The sequence below is a fragment of the Chelonia mydas genome, chromosome 10, assembly GCF_015237465.2.
Source record: "Chelonia mydas isolate rCheMyd1 chromosome 10, rCheMyd1.pri.v2, whole genome shotgun sequence".
In the NCBI taxonomy this organism is placed as follows: Eukaryota; Metazoa; Chordata; order Testudines; family Cheloniidae; genus Chelonia; species Chelonia mydas.
Genome location: NC_051250.2, coordinates 57,173,742 through 57,190,684, shown reverse-complemented (window position 1 = coordinate 57,190,684; position 16,943 = coordinate 57,173,742). Strand labels below are relative to the sequence as shown.

The following is a 16,943-nucleotide window of genomic DNA, read 5'->3' as shown; positions in this document are numbered from 1 at the left end:
TATTTCTACTGTGTGCACGCCTTCCACTCTACTACAGGATCTTGTTTCATTTGGTTTCTGTGCTGAAGGAAGCGAGTGGTGGTTGAGCTGCTTCACCCTCTATGCCCCCAGTGCAAAGCATGAGGATACTAAGGGCCATGTGTGGTTGCAAAAGACACTGTCAGTCAAACAACTCTGATCCTGAGTAAATGGGGCGCACATACACCAAGAGTGGAATGAATAAATATACACAACACATCTTAAACAACTCTGGTTAATGTACGTTTCCTAGATGTGTGACCTTGTGTTTTGCCTGTATTAAAATGCTTGCTGCTTAAAGGTGCCCAGGTTATTAAATGATCCAGATCACTGCAGAACTGACCTGTCGTTATCACTGTTTACCGTCCACCAATTTTGGTGTCACCTACAAGCATTGTCAGCAATGATTTTATATTTTCTTCTGGATCATTGATGATAAATATATTGAAGAGTGTTGGACCAAGAAAAGATCCCAGTCAGACCCCCACTACAAAACCCCCTATTGGATGATGATTCTCCATTTACAGTTAGCACCTGAGATTTTCCAGTTAGCCAGTTTTTAATCCAATTAATGTGCTACCTTGATTTATTATAGTGCTGTTTTTTTAAAATCAAGATTCCATGGTGCTAAGTCAAATAACATGATTGGTAAAATGCACTGTTTTTGTACAAGAGAGACTTTTAAAAATCCCACCTCTGTTAAATTATTATCATTATTATTGATTTGTATTACATAGGAGCCCATTGTGGAGCAGGACCCCATTATGCTAGGCACTGTACAAACATAGAACAAAAAGACTGCAATAAGATTGCAGTAAAAAATTTAATGCTTTTGTGACCGTCTGTACAAAATTTATTATAGTCTTGTAAAAAGGGTGAACATAGGGATACAAAGTATGCCTTCTGAGGTATCATTTGAAAATTCATAATTGGCTGATCATTGCTGTCTTGGTAAAATATGTGTGGCAACATTATAGGTAAAGTTACAAGATTTTACTGTATAATATTACTGAGATGTTACAAGTTCAGAAAAGCAGGCATAAACCAGTTCCTCAATGACAAGAGCCAAACTGGCGCTTCAGGTGTCAAAAAAATCAAATGGACTTATCACCTGGTTAAGTGGCCATTCTTTGGCAGGAAAGAGGGTGTGAGTGAGAAACCTACATTTTTGGCAAAGAAACAGCTGGAGGTTCACATCCCCACAGATTTTCTGTCTCCTGAACCACAGCTGGAGATCTTTTTCAAAGAAAAAGAACTATAAGAAAGGGGAACAGGTGTCCCAAAACATTCCTCCCTTTCTTTCTATCAACGGCAACTACAACACCTGAGGAACAAAGAAACAGCTTTGGACTGAAGGGGGAATCCTGTCTGAAAGGAAATTAGCCAGTAAGACTGCTAGAACATGTGGTGAGAGAGACTTTTTGCTTTAAATTCACTTAGCTTATTAAGTTAGGTATTAATTGTATTCTTGCCTTTTATTTCTTTGTTACCAGTCCTGACATTTATGCCTCATTACTTGTAATCACGCAAAACTTTTTCTGTAGTTAATAAACTTGTTTTTTTGTTTTATCTAAACCAGTGTGCTTGGATTGAACTGTTTGGGAAACTTTGGGATAACAGGATTTGTACATAACATTTTCTTTTAATAAAATATATTTTATTTATATGAGCATGTGTTACCCAGGAGAGGGCTGGGTAATACAAGATGCACATTTGTGGGGGAAAGTCTGGGACTGGGAATTTGCTGGTGTTGTTCTGCAGTGTAATTCAAGAGTGGCTGGCACTCCAGCAGTATAGCTGGGAGTAATTTACATGCTGAAAGCTGTGTGAGAGCAGATCAGGAGTGATTGCTCCAACAGCAAAGCAGTGTAAAAGGCACCCCAGGTTGGAGAATTGAGAGGATGCAGCTTTCCATCAGTTCAGATTCTACCCTGGGTAATGTCATAGTGTCACAGATGTAAATTGAGAAGGAAAGTTAACTTATTTTCTTCTAGTGAAATCTAATTTGATATAAGCCTTGAGAGTTCATTTCACTAGCAGAGAGAGAATTTTTGATATATTTAATTTTTTTATGTAGGTATGTATGTATTTAGATGTGTATGATGGACCCACAGTTAATAATCTGCATTGCTTTTATAGGATTTGTAGCTGAACAATTTCTGAACAATACAGCCACTCAGTTGACATACCATGGGTTATGTGAGCTGACTTCAGCAGTTCAGGAAGGAGAACTTTGTGTGTTCTTCAGGAACAACCATTTTAGCACCATGACCAAATATAAGGTATGATTATTAACCTTTTCATTGATTTTTATTGTCTGTGTGTCAGCTAGAAAAAGGGAATTTGCACAGATTTGTAGTGACAGACTAATAGGCTGCACTTCCTTACTGAATTTAAATGGTGGAGAAATATGACCCATTCCCAAATGACTACTATAAAAAGCAGCTATGTTTTAAGGTATATGTCATATTTAGATTAAATTATTGGTTTTGATAACTTAGCACTGTTTTTTAAAAATTAAAATAGCTAAATATTTTAGGTGCTTATTATAGTATTAGAAAAACTATTAATCTCTTTCCCCCCCCCCGCCCAAATAAAATTGTTATACAGCATTACTTTGGTTTAAGATCTTTGAGACAAGGTATTTTATTATTGGAATATGGATTATACAGGGTTTATACCCTTTAACTTTTATATTGTTATATTGCTGAATTTCTTGTCTTTGGATATGCTAACAATTGGGTAGATACTCTCACGAAGCAAATCATTGGACAATGGGTGAACTCTTTCTACCAGTTAACATGTTTAAAATACAACTTGTACTCCTGGGGGAATTCTACACCAAGAAATTAAAAATTCTGTACACAATATTGCATAATTCTGCATATTTTATTTGTCAAAATAACACAATATAATCATGCCAGTTTCTATTATTTTGGTAATTTATTTCAAAATACCTGTCAAGTATGTCTGTAACAGTACAGACAAAAAAGAACCAGGAAATATTTTTGACAAATAGATTCCTTACTAGGCATATTAATACATAACTTTAAGTAATAATTCATATAAACTGCAATACAGAAATGTATTTCCTGCATCTTTCAGAAGCAGTGGGGGTAATGGAGGAGCTGAGGGAGAGGGAAGTAATTGTTGGGAAGAAGCCTGGGAGTGAACCTGGAGGGTTGTTTGAGTGTGGGTGGGAGAAGTATGGAATAGGGGGCTTTTGGGGAGGGAGGGATTGTTAGGGAGTTGGGGACCCTCCCCCATGCAGACGCTGGCTGACCCTTAGCCTCTCCCATTCAGTCAGGCACATCTGCCCCTGTCCTCCTGTGTACTTGCAGTGCCTCCCTCATCCTCATGTGTCCCTGCACCCCCACTCAGCCACCCTCTCCCCATGCATCCCCCTAACACCATGTGTCCCTGCACCCACCAGTGCCATTTAGCCCTTTTGAACCCCAGTGTGTGACCCTCCCCAGCAGCCCCATATGCCCTGCTCCTCCTGTGCCTCCTCACCTGGCCCCGTGGGCAGGGCAGTGTGAGGAATACAGACTCTCCTCCACCAGCCTATCAACTGCTTGCTGCTATGGCTGGTGAGCTGGTTGCCCTCTGTTTGGTGCCACAGCAGTCCCTGGTGGGCAAAAGCCATAACTGCAGTGCCTCTCCAGCATTGTGTATTTTCTATGGAGAGAAAAATAATTCTGTGAGGGACATGAATTCTGCACATGCACAGTGGCACAGAATTCCCCCAGGAGTTAACTTGACCTGTCTATACTAGAGTTTTTAAAAGATGTTAGTTAAAATGTTTGAGGTAACTTTTTAAAAATACATCTTTTATCCTAGTCTAGACAAGCTCTATATGTGTAGACAACTTGACTAGCACGTAGCTAATGACAGGGTAAATGAGCTCAGCGCTAGGTATGACAACAGCCTAACTGTTTATATTTGCAGAAAATTGTGGAAACAGTGCCTGGGATATAGCCACCTCTGATTAGTTAGCAGCATCTAAAATTGTGGAAAAGCCAATGAACTTCAGAAATGAGAGGACTCTTGTCTGACATCTTCTCTTGAAATTAAAATGATAGGCATTTGAAATTTCTTTGTGTGTAGGAAAGGGTAAACTCTTTATGTCCTACAAAGCAATTACATAGAGTGGAAGGTAAACCACTTTTATTGCCCTTTTTGTGACGTGAGGAAAGAGGTTGACATTAAATTTGTAACCAGTCAAACAAGGCTCCCATAGGAAACCAGAGGTAGACTAAGACTCAGTGACTGTAGGACTCACCAGCTCCATGGATGGAAGGATCTGTCTCATTCAGGTTCAAAGGCACTCGTGGAGCACCATTGCTTTTAAGACAACTTTACAAATCCTAAAAGGCTGCTGTGATTGAATTAACCATATAGGGTTATCCAGAAAGGGGCACTGTCAACTTTGAACTCAGTCAGCCCTCTGGGGAGAGAAGAGTGACCAGGTCTTTGGAGACAAAAGTTCAGAATGACAGAAGTCAACCAACCCCTGGGTGGTTGATGAAGCTGAAAATTCTGACATGGAACTCTAGCTAAGTTCTCTCAACATGAGTGTGAATTTTAGAAGGTTTTACCTTTCTATATTAAAGCTTTGCAGTTGTGTATTAGCCAGATTTTAGTAAAGGAGCCTTCTTTTTTAATTCATGTGTATTTATTGTGCCTTGTAAATAGTGCTAATAATTGCTAATTTTTTGACTACATTGTATTTAAGGATGTTATCAGTTAGTGTGTCTCTTCTAGACCAGAAACCATGAGCTGGAGTACAGGTTAAATGTACAGTGATGTTGGACAATGTGATTGAGGGCAGAATTTGGCTGGCAGAATCTCCTTTTTATCCGTGTGTGTTTGTTTGTTTGTTTAGAACTCAAACAGTTTTACTAATTATTACCATACTGTCCCCAAAATGCAACATTAATTACAAAAATGAACTTGCCACTTTTTATTTACTACTTTTTAATGTTAGTGATAAGGTAATTTTTTTCCAATTTTGTCGTACTAGTGAAGTAGTTGAAAAAGCCAGCTTGACTTTTAGATTGAATTTGTAGGTCTGACACTTTGAATAACTTTTTACTTGTAAGCTTGTTTGTCTCTAGTCACCTTTTTTATTAACTTTTCAGAAAAAAAGACATGCTTTGAATTAAGTTAATGTGGAATACAGCAACAACCAATAGTTACAGGAGTTGTATTCTGCAGTCTAAGACAACAAGGGAGGAAGCTAAAATAGGCCACTCGTGAACTTGTTGGGGGGTGGAGGGGAAGACTCTGAATACTGGGTAGAAGTCTGGATGGAACTGGAATTGGGAAGCAAGATCTTCTGCAGAATTTTAATCTCTTCCTATAAGCCTCTCCTCTGTTGTGGGAAGGAAAAGAGGAATTTGTGCCTCAAAACTTTTTCATAGTCAAATTTAGTTAATTTAAGACTCTATTCACATCCTAAATGTGCACAGACTACAAATATCATCTGTGAACAGCCTTTGTCATCACTGCTGAGGTGACAGTATGTGCTATAACTCTTGTTGACAGCAGATATTTAGAATTTTTGCTCCTAGAATTAAAGCCAGAAAAATAGTAATTTCTTCCATGAGGTGAGACATTCCTATGATTACAAAGATATGGTCTCATAATACAACATAATATTCTAGGAGATCTTACAGGTCTCCAGTTACGTTTATGTGGCTTCATGCCCAATGAAAAGTCTGAAGAAATGACAAGTGTTTCCATCATTGTTACTGGTCTGTTACTTTCAAAATGTGAAAAACTGTGTATAAATCATTCCTTATGGAGCACTGAATAATTAGTGACCTGAATAAGCTGTGCAAATTTAAGACTTTAGATGCTACTTTTATTTTTTTATTTCTTTCTTATTTAAATATAGCCTTGTAGATCATTGCAATGATGTTTGTAACGTGGACCAAAACATTGCAGAAAGGGTGGGAGTGGTTGTGGTTGTGTGTGTAGGGGGATATTTAATGTGGCCTTTTTAAATAAAAAGGACCTGTCCTACAAGCACCAACTGTTTTGAACAACAAATAAATGAGATTTAGAGCAATATTCCAAGTAGAATCAGCCAATCATAACACAAAGTAATATTTAAAATAGTAAAAATGCATTAAATTCACTTATGATATTGTAATTTAAGTTTTTAAGATGTTAAGTATGTTTCTGCTGTTCAGAATGGACTGAAGTGTCACTTTTTTAAACTAGTGAAATATAATATGGGCCAAATTCTGTCCTCATATCCGCACATGGGAACAGTGTTATTTTTAGCCAGAGACCAGTATTTGGATCAGAGTTCAAAACTTGGCTTTTAATTTCCATCCTGGGTGTTTTACCAGTTTAGCACACTTAAATATAAATTATATGGTGAGATCACTTTAATACATGAAAGTGCTGCGCCTCCGGGGTTATAGACAACACCTTTTTAAGTGACCAGCAATAATATAGTATGGTTTAGGACACGAAATGAGTTCCTATTACTAAAAATACATTTCTAAGACTGAAAACAAATCTTGTTTTAAATTGAATTTAAAATATCTGAAAAATATCATATGTTGTCAGTATATTTTACTCTCATCCTACTTATAGGTATCCAGCAAATGAAAGGTATTGTCGACTTTGAAAATTGTGTTTAACATTTAGCAATACAATAGAATCTTATGGATTTAGACTTAATAAACTTGTCCCCACTTTGCTATGGAGATTTAACACCTGAATAACAGACTTGCAAAAATAAAGAAGTTTTAACAATACAAATATTTGTATTATTCCATACATTGAATATTATTCAATATTTGAAAATTCATTAGTACTGTAGACAATTAAATACTCTTATAAATTAAGATTAAAGTATACCTATTTAATTATCGAAGTACATTTTGTGGTGCGTTATCCTTGGTTTTAATTACTTATTTTTTACAAATTCACAAAGGACCCTCACCCCAGTCATTTCTGTGAATTTGCGAGATTCTACTGTATATTTTCTGTACATTTTACATCATTTTAAATTTTTGCTTTTCATAATATGAACAATCTAAAATATCATAAATAGTAAATGACTTTTTCTGAGTGACGTGTGACAGAATAATTTCCCAGCGTGGATTATTAAAGTCTAATGTTCACATTTACAAATCAACATTTTGTTTTCACATTTTAAAACTGAGTGAGCTAATAAAATTGCTGTCCCAGTAGAACCAATAATTCATCCATGAAGGATCCCAGGAGGTACTTTGGAAATGTGATAGAAAGCTTCATGAATAAAACTTCTGATTTCTAAGGATTTCTTAATTGGGAGCAGATTCCTTATCAATTGCTTATAATACTGTACATACTGGCAATCATGGTGTACTGAACAACTCTTTAAAATTATAATATGCTGTTACATTCAGTTTGTGCATAATTAAAATATTCATAGACATACCTAATATACATGTCCAAATCAGGTGTTGATGTATACATATGGCTGATTAGTTGGGCAATGGGCATATGTGATATATAGGTCCTGCACATAAATTAGATATGTGCAGCTGGATTGTGCATGTTTTACTTCAAAAATGTGACCTGAATTTTTATTAAGTAAGTTAGACAAAAGATGGCATGCTATTTGATACATTTACTATGTTATATATGTTTGTCTCTGTTTATCTTGGTGGAGAGCAGATGTTACTTTCAAGGGTTACTTTTCAAGATTTGAGGCTTATTATTTTCTAGAAAACTACCGCAGTGAATAATTAAAGCTAAAATATAGCTATAAAAATAAATGAACAAGGTGCATTTTGATGCATTATACTTGTTTACACTTGCTAATTCAGAAATCAGTAATTAACAGTGGGATATCAGTGGGTTACTGTTAGTGAGCCTATAGTACAGTAAAGTCCAGCTTCAGTTTTAGTTCCCTTAATGTAAATTTCTTAGTGCTTAGTATAAATAAATGTAAATAGTGCAGTAGCATGACTTGGAATGTCTTGTATGCAAAACATTTCAAACTAGGGTGTCAGTGGTTTCAACAGGAGTTACAGGTGCTGTGGAATGCTGAATATTCCGGTTACTTATGTGCCATTATGTAGATTTAGATGTTTAACTTCAGGCACATAATGTTGAAAACTTTGGCCATAGTCTTTAAAACTACAGTTTTGGGTTTTTTTCATATTGATGATCTCTAAAGATTGTTAAGTCCTTTACTGAATGACTCACTTTTCCAGAAATTTAAACTGGCACTACGGAACATAAGATGGTTTGATTAGAAGAGTACAGTGCAAATTTAGTTCTTGTTTTTAAAACAAGAAGGGCCAATATAATGTATAGCTTTACAAGTCACCTGGAACGTTTATAATCTCCTTGAGACTTTAAAGGAAGTTAATGTAGATCATATATTTCTTATGATATAAAATTTGACAGGAAAGCATCTTCACTTCCAAATTATCAACAAACTAATTAGTAATGAGACTTTTGGGAGAAAATGAGAAAAAGGTAAGCATTGTTCTGTGAATGAGGTGATCTAAGCAGGAGGGCAGACATTAGCGAAAAGGCCCCATACTAGTGAAAACTAAGCACAAAGTCATTTTTGTTGTTGTCATGGCCACATTTATTTCTACTGTGTATGAGATTCAGTAATCTATTGAAACAAAATACAAGATGCTAAAAAATATGGTCATACAAATAAATAAAAACTGATCTGCTACTCAGTAACACAATCTGCTCTTAATGTTTATGCTTGACCTCCAAATCTTGGCAGTAGTAATTGAGCTGTAGCCAGCACTGCTTCACACATCAGATTTCTGTTCTAATTGAGAAGTGATAGAAATGTTTACTCTACAATTATGAGATGAACAAAACATTTAAATATAATTTAAGACAACAGGATTTCTTTGGCTGAAATGCAATATAGTCAGTGGCAGAATTAAGGCTGTTGTGATTTGGAGGATGCATGATTGAATTGGTATAATTGAAAATGAGGATGTAACTTTTGTCATTCTTCCCAACACATAGATATTATTGCTAGCTTCCAGTGCACAGAGTATGTTACAAATAGTTTTGGGGGAGATAGGATTTGAGGTTCAAAAATCACTACCTTTCTTATATTGTTTCCACGTTAAGTTTTATGTTCTTTCCCACTTAATGAGCATGAAGCTAAACTTGCCAATATACTACAAATGAGTAAGAAAATACACTAGAGGTCTTGAAAATTAAATATTAAAATATTATTCCATTCTGCAGTCTCTGCTACACCAGTGTGGAATGCTCGTCAGTCATTCTTGTCACGCAAGTGGCACAGAGGTCAATCAAATTGCTCCAAAAAGTTTGGCCTCAAGGATTCTTGGTCACATACTGTCTCCTAAATTCTCCAGTTTTTGCTCAGAGTACATCGTAAAAGTACTCTTGCTCTGTCATGGCTGAAAAATAAAAAAGTTACTCTGAGTCAACAAATAAAATGAGTAAAGGGGACAAGAAATGTCTAACTTGCAGAGTGCCTCTTCAACCCACAGCTGCTGGGTCTATTTGCCTCTGTTGCTCTGAGGACTTCTAAGACCATCAGGTGACACTGATTTGGAGCTTCCTGCTGTTCCAGGACCTTTTACCTCAAGATCAGCTAGGAGTTCTGACAATTATGTCTTGGCAGCACAGAAACCTACAGAAGAGGTAGGAAATTCTGCTCAGTCTATTACTAATTTCCAGAAGGGACACAATGCACCTCTGTTCCTTCTACTCAATTTAGTTTTCATTATAGATAATTCAGTTGTGGAAGTGAGGTACAGACAAGACCTCTCACTCAGCCTACCATTAAGACAAAGAAATCAGCTTCTACTGCAAAGGCTAGCACTATTTTTTGTTGTACCCACCTCCCAAGAGCATGACCTCAATTTCAGCTCAGCCAAAGTCTGATAAGGAAAATCTCATTGGGGACAGCTATGAAGAGTTAATCATCCAATGATAAAAGTGCCTTCCTTTCTCTCATCCTCTGAGATAACCTGGTAGAGGATGATGATGATAAGGGTGTTGAGTCTTCCAGGTCTTAAGAGGTACTGAAGGACTTAATGACTTCTGGATGAATTTCCTGTTTATGCTGAAATTATTACTAAAATGCATAGAATTAAACCTTCTACTTATACATTGCTACAAGGGAACTCTAACTTATAGTAGAGGAAGAAAAACCTAAGAATGCAATTCATCTGTGTCTGTCAGAAAATATCTTTGTAAGATGCTCATGACATTGAATTTGCCTTTCCTGCTAATGCTGCCAAGCTTTATAAGTTCCCTAATATTAATGTGAAATGCTGGTCCTCAGTCCTTAAAATAGTTTGTGGTGGCTGCTTGGATCCCACTGAAGTAAAAGCCAGCCCCAGAATCTACTTGAAAGAGTTGATTCAGTCCTTTTAAAATCTTATAGGTCTATGGCAACCCATCTAACCATCTCAGTTCATTCTTTCTACATAGCTAAGTACCTAATAAAATGGTAGAAAGGAGAGCTCTTGGCTTCTCCTGAAACAACTGCTTCTTCATCTCTCCACAAATTGTCAATTCATTATAGTTTATCCTCCTCTTACCTCTATGATACAAGCTCAGACTGTTTTTGTACTACCCTTTATATGGATTTCCTTGCATTGTCAAGCAGAGTCTCCATGTCTTTGCTTTTGGACAAGATACTAAATCACTGCTTAATTCAAGCTTGTGTCCTTTCTGTATAGGGAGGGACATGTTTTCAGGGAGACTTTATAAAACCATGAATGACCTTGCTGAAAATGTCTCATCAACTAAACATAAAGTTCAGGCCTTGAAATAGGCCCAAACATTACTTTTAGTAATCTTGCTCTTTGGTGGTAAACCAAGTAGGAACAGTTACTGAAATCAGATCCTGTTGTCCCATGTAAACAAGGACGAAGTTGGGAAATTAAATTCTGTCCTTTCTGAGAAATCTGACCCTTAAGGTGTTTCAGAGATACTGGCTACGATTCTTGTATTTCAAAATCACTGAAGCCTCCTCACTTCCAGCTACTTGGCCCACTTTGTAATGTCCCAAGGCTCTTAGTTTCTGGACCTTCCCAACACTCTACATTTTAAATGGTGCTTCTTTATTTAGGAAGGACTCTTAGCCATGTTGAAACATTTGCAAGATCCTCAGTGAAGAAATTATTTATTTCATTTGTTATCATACCCCTGAAAAAGTCAGCAATCTGTCCATTCTGAAAAGCAGTGGTTAAATCACTACCTCATTACTCTTCCAATCCAGGAAGTTCAAAATGAAGTTTAGACTCTAATCCTAGCTAAAAACCCAAGCAACTCTGTGGCATCTGTGGGCCTTCAAGACTATTTTCTGTATGTGCCAAATACACAAAGTCACAACTATGAAGTTTTGCCTTAAGGTCTTGCATCTGTCCTATTGTATCCTCCAGTTGGATTTAGTGTAATCTCTGCAGGTTTTAATGATCTTTACAGCAGCAGTACTGTAAAAGCCGACAGGAGAAGAGGGAAGTGATGGTAGTCATACTGCTGCACTGTGTGAGAGGGGCTCTATCTTCTGGGTTACCTCATATCCGGCCCTCAGGTTGCACCCTGGGCTTGTTTTTGGTCCCATGTTCTCAAAGCCTTATATTTTGAGACCTGGCTATTAATAGCTAGTACAGATTAGCCATTCTTAAATCACAATTATAGAAAATGGGTAATCTCCGCAAACCTGAAGCTGCAGGAATATTGGAATGCTAACCTTTTTGTAAGTTATTAGTACAAGAGTTTGCAGTGCAAATCTTTTTGGAAGAACAATTCTTGATAGCTTTGGTAGCTTAAAAATGTCAACCTTGCTATAAAGCATTCATGTACATCAGATGTATGCACTCTTGTACTTGAGTGTTTGGGTTGTTCCCAAAACTCAACATCATTCTTGAATTTTGAGGTTGAGATGCAACTGATTTACTATATTTCAAAGAAGGCTGAAGTATATGCTAGTCTCCAATTACACCTGATGACACAATGCACTTAAGTTACCTGAGCTGCTGACTTGAGCCTGGCTGTAGCCTACATAACCATAATAAATAGATACAATTGTTAGTAATTTAACCTAATTACAACATAATTTCTTCAAATATAACATTAATTTTAATAATACAGAAATTTGGAAGTGTCTGTATTCTGCTAAGATAGTTCAGAATAAAGAAAAGACAGAGATACTAATTTTTTATAGGACCCAGTTTTTAACTGTTAACTCTAATGGATTTACTTTAAATTCTCAGACAATTAATCCAACACTCAAAAAGTAAATTCTGTAAGTTTTGGGGAGGATATGCTGTTTTTCATAAAAAATAAAGGTTGAATCTCTTTAAGTGCAAAATGGAACTCAGCTTTAACTATGGAGTTGAGTTGTAACCAGTGCTTCCATAGTGGAATATAAATATTTGCTGAAAAACTTGTTTTTTTCCAACCAATAAAAGTATATTGTGTTGTCATATGAGACCAAAATGCAGGAGAAGCTGTGGGATTTAAATTTCTTAGGTTATTTCAGCTAACATGCATTGCAGAGGTGACTTGTTGCATTTCATAGCCTTGTCTACATTAGAAAAATTTTAGCTTTGCATGCACAGTTGCATGCACTAGCAACCCCATGTCCACGTAAAGTGCTTGCAGCAGCTCACAAAGAGTACTGGAATCATAGGTGCTGGAACTAGGGATACTAGGGGTGCTGCTGCAACCCCTGACTTGAAGTGGTTTCCATTATATACAGGGTTCACAGTTTGGTTTTCAGCACTCCCACTACACAAGTTATTCCAGCATCCCAGACTAGCCCTGTGCCAATTGCTCATGCTCAAAGCAAAGCTCACCACCATTGTACTCTGCATCAGATCAGTGTGCTCCATTGCAGTGCTAGAACAGTCTGACTGTGTTGGGGTTGGAGCTGCACCAGTGAGATATAACTGTCTCACCAAATCCCCAGTTTCCTCAAGCCTGCTCATTTAACTTGTAAAATAAGTGCTTATATCTGTTTTTGCATAAAGACAACTTTCAAAAGTATCCAATTTCCATTTTCAAAAGTCTCTTGGGTACTTAGGCACCTAGGTCACTTACAGTCTTCTGAAAACTTTATTCAACTTGTATATGTATACACATTTGGACACTTTACATTTTACAAATAAAAAACTGGATGAAGCAGTAAATAGAAATTTGCAAGGAGCTGTGGGATACTTGCCTACGGTTCAGTTTGAGTGCAACAGTTTTCAGCAAGCGTTGTTTGTAGACATGGTGAATTGTGATCGCCCAAAAGAGGATGGATACTATGGATTCTCTGCAATGTTGCACTCTGCAGTGGGTGTTTATCCATAGTGCAAGTTGCACTGATAAACTTAAGTAGTTTAGACACAACTGAGGGACACACATGCTAGCAGATTATTTATTTATTTATTTATTATAAAACGCTGGCTACAGAATAAAGATGTCATCTGGACTGGCTTTTGCACCTGATTAACAGAGTCCTTGACATATGAATACAAAAAGGAACAAAATTTAACTGGGAATTTAACTAAAAGATTTAACTGGGACTTGGTCCTGCTTCGAGCAGGGGGTTGGACTAGATGACCTTCTGGGGTCCCTTCCAACCCTGATATTCTATGATTCTATGAAAATGTAGAGGAAAACACAAGCTTTGCACTGTTTGTTCCCTGTCACCGTATAGGGCAATGTTGTATGTTACTGTTTGGAGAGTTAAGCAATATTAAAATATCAGTCTTATTGATATCCTCACACTGTGCTTTTATGCAATATTTAGACATCTCTTGATACTTTATTTTAATTTCATGTTGATAACTACAATGTCACTTTAACTAGTCCATGTATTAAATGACCCGTGACTGGAAAAGTATGATATTAACAAGCATTCTTCAGTCAATAATGCATTTTTAGTTTTCAGTCACATCATTCACATTAAAAGGAAGACATTAAAAAATACAGCAACAGCAGTTTTAAGACGGGAGCTAATATTGCCTTTGTCAGCGGTTTAACATGAGAGAGTAAAGAAATTGTTTCCCTCTCCAAAGAATTGGATTTTGTTTTGTCTGTTTATAAAAGTTATAATACTCTGGATGTCACATCCAGACCTTTAATAATTTGTTCAAATTTATACACATTATAATTTTAGAAAAAATACCATTACAAGCCTAATTTGATGAATAGAGTTTGGAACATGTAAGGAATATAGGCTTGCATAAATTAAGGCTTTTAGCCAAACTTTAATATTCCTGCTATGGAAAACTGTATGATTAACATCTAATGTAGATGTTACCTGACATTGCTTATTAAGTTAAAAGTTTAAATGAGTATTGTGATGTATTCTTTGTGAATGTTTCTTCTGCTTGTGTTCATAAAGAGATGTTATATAGTGTATATATATATTGCAATTGGTGAGAAAATTTCAATTATTGCCTAAAATAATGGGGAGAATAAATTGATAATTCCATAAGAGTATAGACAGTTTCCTAATCACTTTCATAACAAGTTGCACTGGATTTTTTTTTTGTACATTTGCACTTGAGCATTCATCTCTTCTGTCCCTTACCCTTAACTTTCTAACAGCTTTTGGTTTTGCGGGCCTTTAATTGTGCAATAGTATTTTAAAACTGTTAAAGATGTGATTTTTTTTTTTTTTTTTTTTTTGAGATTTGCCTCTGCTTTCCATTACACAGATAATAAGTACAGCAAACGATAATCCCCCAAATCAAGGAAAAACAGGACTGTAATGAGGGGCTCTGGTAAGATATCTCAGTTGGACTGTTTCCCTCTGATATGACTGCTTACACACTCTGTTTGCTTTACAGAAAAGTAACAGGAAACTAATTTCCTGCCTGGACTGTCAAGTGTGTTTTGTGGTGATTTTATATAGGTTAAAAAGATATTTTCTTTCTGTATTAAGAAATCTGAACAGTATTTATCCAAATTCTACATATACGTCATAGAAACACTTACAATTTTTCCTTTTTAAGCATCAGTAGATTTATCTCTGTAAAAGTAGTGAGCTATTTGTGTCTGAGAGATTAGACACACACAACATTAATGCCATTTGGCACTGAATATAATTTAAATTATTTGAATACTTTTGCTTGTCTGGTAATAGTACTATTTTTAGTCTTAAAGATCAGGACCATCAAATCAAACGTTTATAGTACTTTCAAAAAACAAGTACACAGTCTTTCTCAGTTGTCTGATAGTTACTGTAACTAGGCACTCAACTATATTATTCCCGAAATAATTAAGTGTGTTCATCTCAATATATAGTATTTTTGTAACACTGAAAGGGCCTGATCCAGAGCTCATTGAAGTCAATGGGAATATTTCCATTAACTTAAAAGGGCTTTGGATCGGACCTAATGTGTTGATTTTTTAGGACTAAGTTTTTTAAGACAGAATGTAGTTTTAATTTTCAGTTTTCTACGCTGATCGAAATTTACGTATTGGTTTTATAATGTATAAACAAAACAGAAAACACTGTAAAAAATTTTTATAAATCACTTTTATAACAAGTAATCAGTGTATGGAATTAATTGTTAGAAATGTCGTGCAAACCAATAGAACCAGTAAGTGCGTTGCCAATCAATACATAAAGGCAACTGCTAGAAGAAATGTGGAAAAAGTATATTCGTGTTAAGAGTACTTGTAGCTTGACATACCACAGCCTATGCTCATTGTCCTTGCATTTATCAGATTATTTATCTACAAACAGAAAAGTATTAGATGGCTCTTCAGAGAAACAATCCCATTATCAAAACTTGCACTTGAGGCTTTTATGTGTAAGGCTAAACTGTGTGCATATGTCGTGAAGGCCAAGACCATAACAGGGTTCGAAAAAGAACTAGATAAATTCATGGAGGATAAGTCCATCAATGGCTATTAGCCAGGATGGGTAGGAATGGTGTCCCTAGCCTCTGGGAAGCTGGGAATGAGCGACAGAGGATGGATCACTTGATGATTACCTGTTCTGTTCATTCCGTCTGGGGCACCTAGCACTGGCCACTGTCGGAAAACAGGATACTGGATTAGATGGACCTTTGGTCTGACCCAGTAGGGCCATTCTTATGTTCTTATTCTTATGAATATATGAAGTCTTAGACATTCAGGATAAATATTTAATATTTCATAATTATTCAATAGACTTAACATCTACTAAAAATAAATAACCTCTACCCCGATATAACATGACCCGATATAACACTAATTCGGATATAATGTGGTAAAGCAGCGCTCTGGGGGATGGGGCTGCGCGCTCCAGGGGATCAGCACATCAGTGTGTCTGGCTCCGACATGCTGCTCTGAGCGGTGTGTTAAGGGTGCCGGGCTGGGGCCAAGGGGTTGGATAAGGGGCAGAAGGTCTCGGGGGACAGTCAGGGGACGGGGAACAGGGGGGGTTGGATGATTCAGAGGTTCTGGGGGCGGGGCAGTCAGGGGACAGGGAACTGGGGCATTGGATAGGGCGTGGGAGTCCTGGGGGGCCTGTCATGGGGTGGGGGTGTGGATAGGGTTGGGGCAGTCAGGGGACAGGGAGCGGGGGCGGGGAGTTGGATGGATCGGGGGTTTTGAGGGGTCAGTCGGGGCAGGAAGTGACTACTAATAACAGAAATGCTCGAGGCCAAAGCAAGTTCAATATAACGCGGTTTCACCTATAACGCGGTAAGATTTTTTGGCTCCCAAGGACCGCGTTATATCTAGGTAGAGGTGTATCACTTGTGTGCCTGTGACTAATTTTTTAAACCCTTCTCTTCTATACCCTTTCTGATAACAGCTGTTACTGCAGTATATATAGTAATGTTCACTGTTAGCTTTATAGCCCTTGAAATGTATATTTCTAAAACATTGCTGTATCAGTTTGTCTTCGTCTTTGTATTCATTTTTAATTCCATATTTTATAAACAATGAATTCTTAACAGTCCATC

General features: G+C 36.8%; 1 protein-coding gene across 10 annotated transcripts in view; it reads left to right on the top strand.

Annotated features, from left to right (window-relative positions):
- MINDY2 (MINDY lysine 48 deubiquitinase 2) overlaps positions 1 to 16,943 on the top strand; it is a 118,569-nt gene that overhangs the window by 52,442 nt on the left and 49,184 nt on the right. For all 10 annotated transcript variants that reach the window (XR_006284210.1, XR_006284209.1, XR_006284211.1 and 7 more), the window contains one exon: positions 2,158 to 2,300. Coding sequence is in view for 7 of the 10 variants with exons in the window: in XM_043523699.1 (XP_043379634.1) it covers positions 2,158 to 2,300 (143 nt within the window). In the remaining 3 variants the exon portion in view is untranslated. The remainder of the gene's footprint in view (positions 1 to 2,157; positions 2,301 to 16,943) is intronic.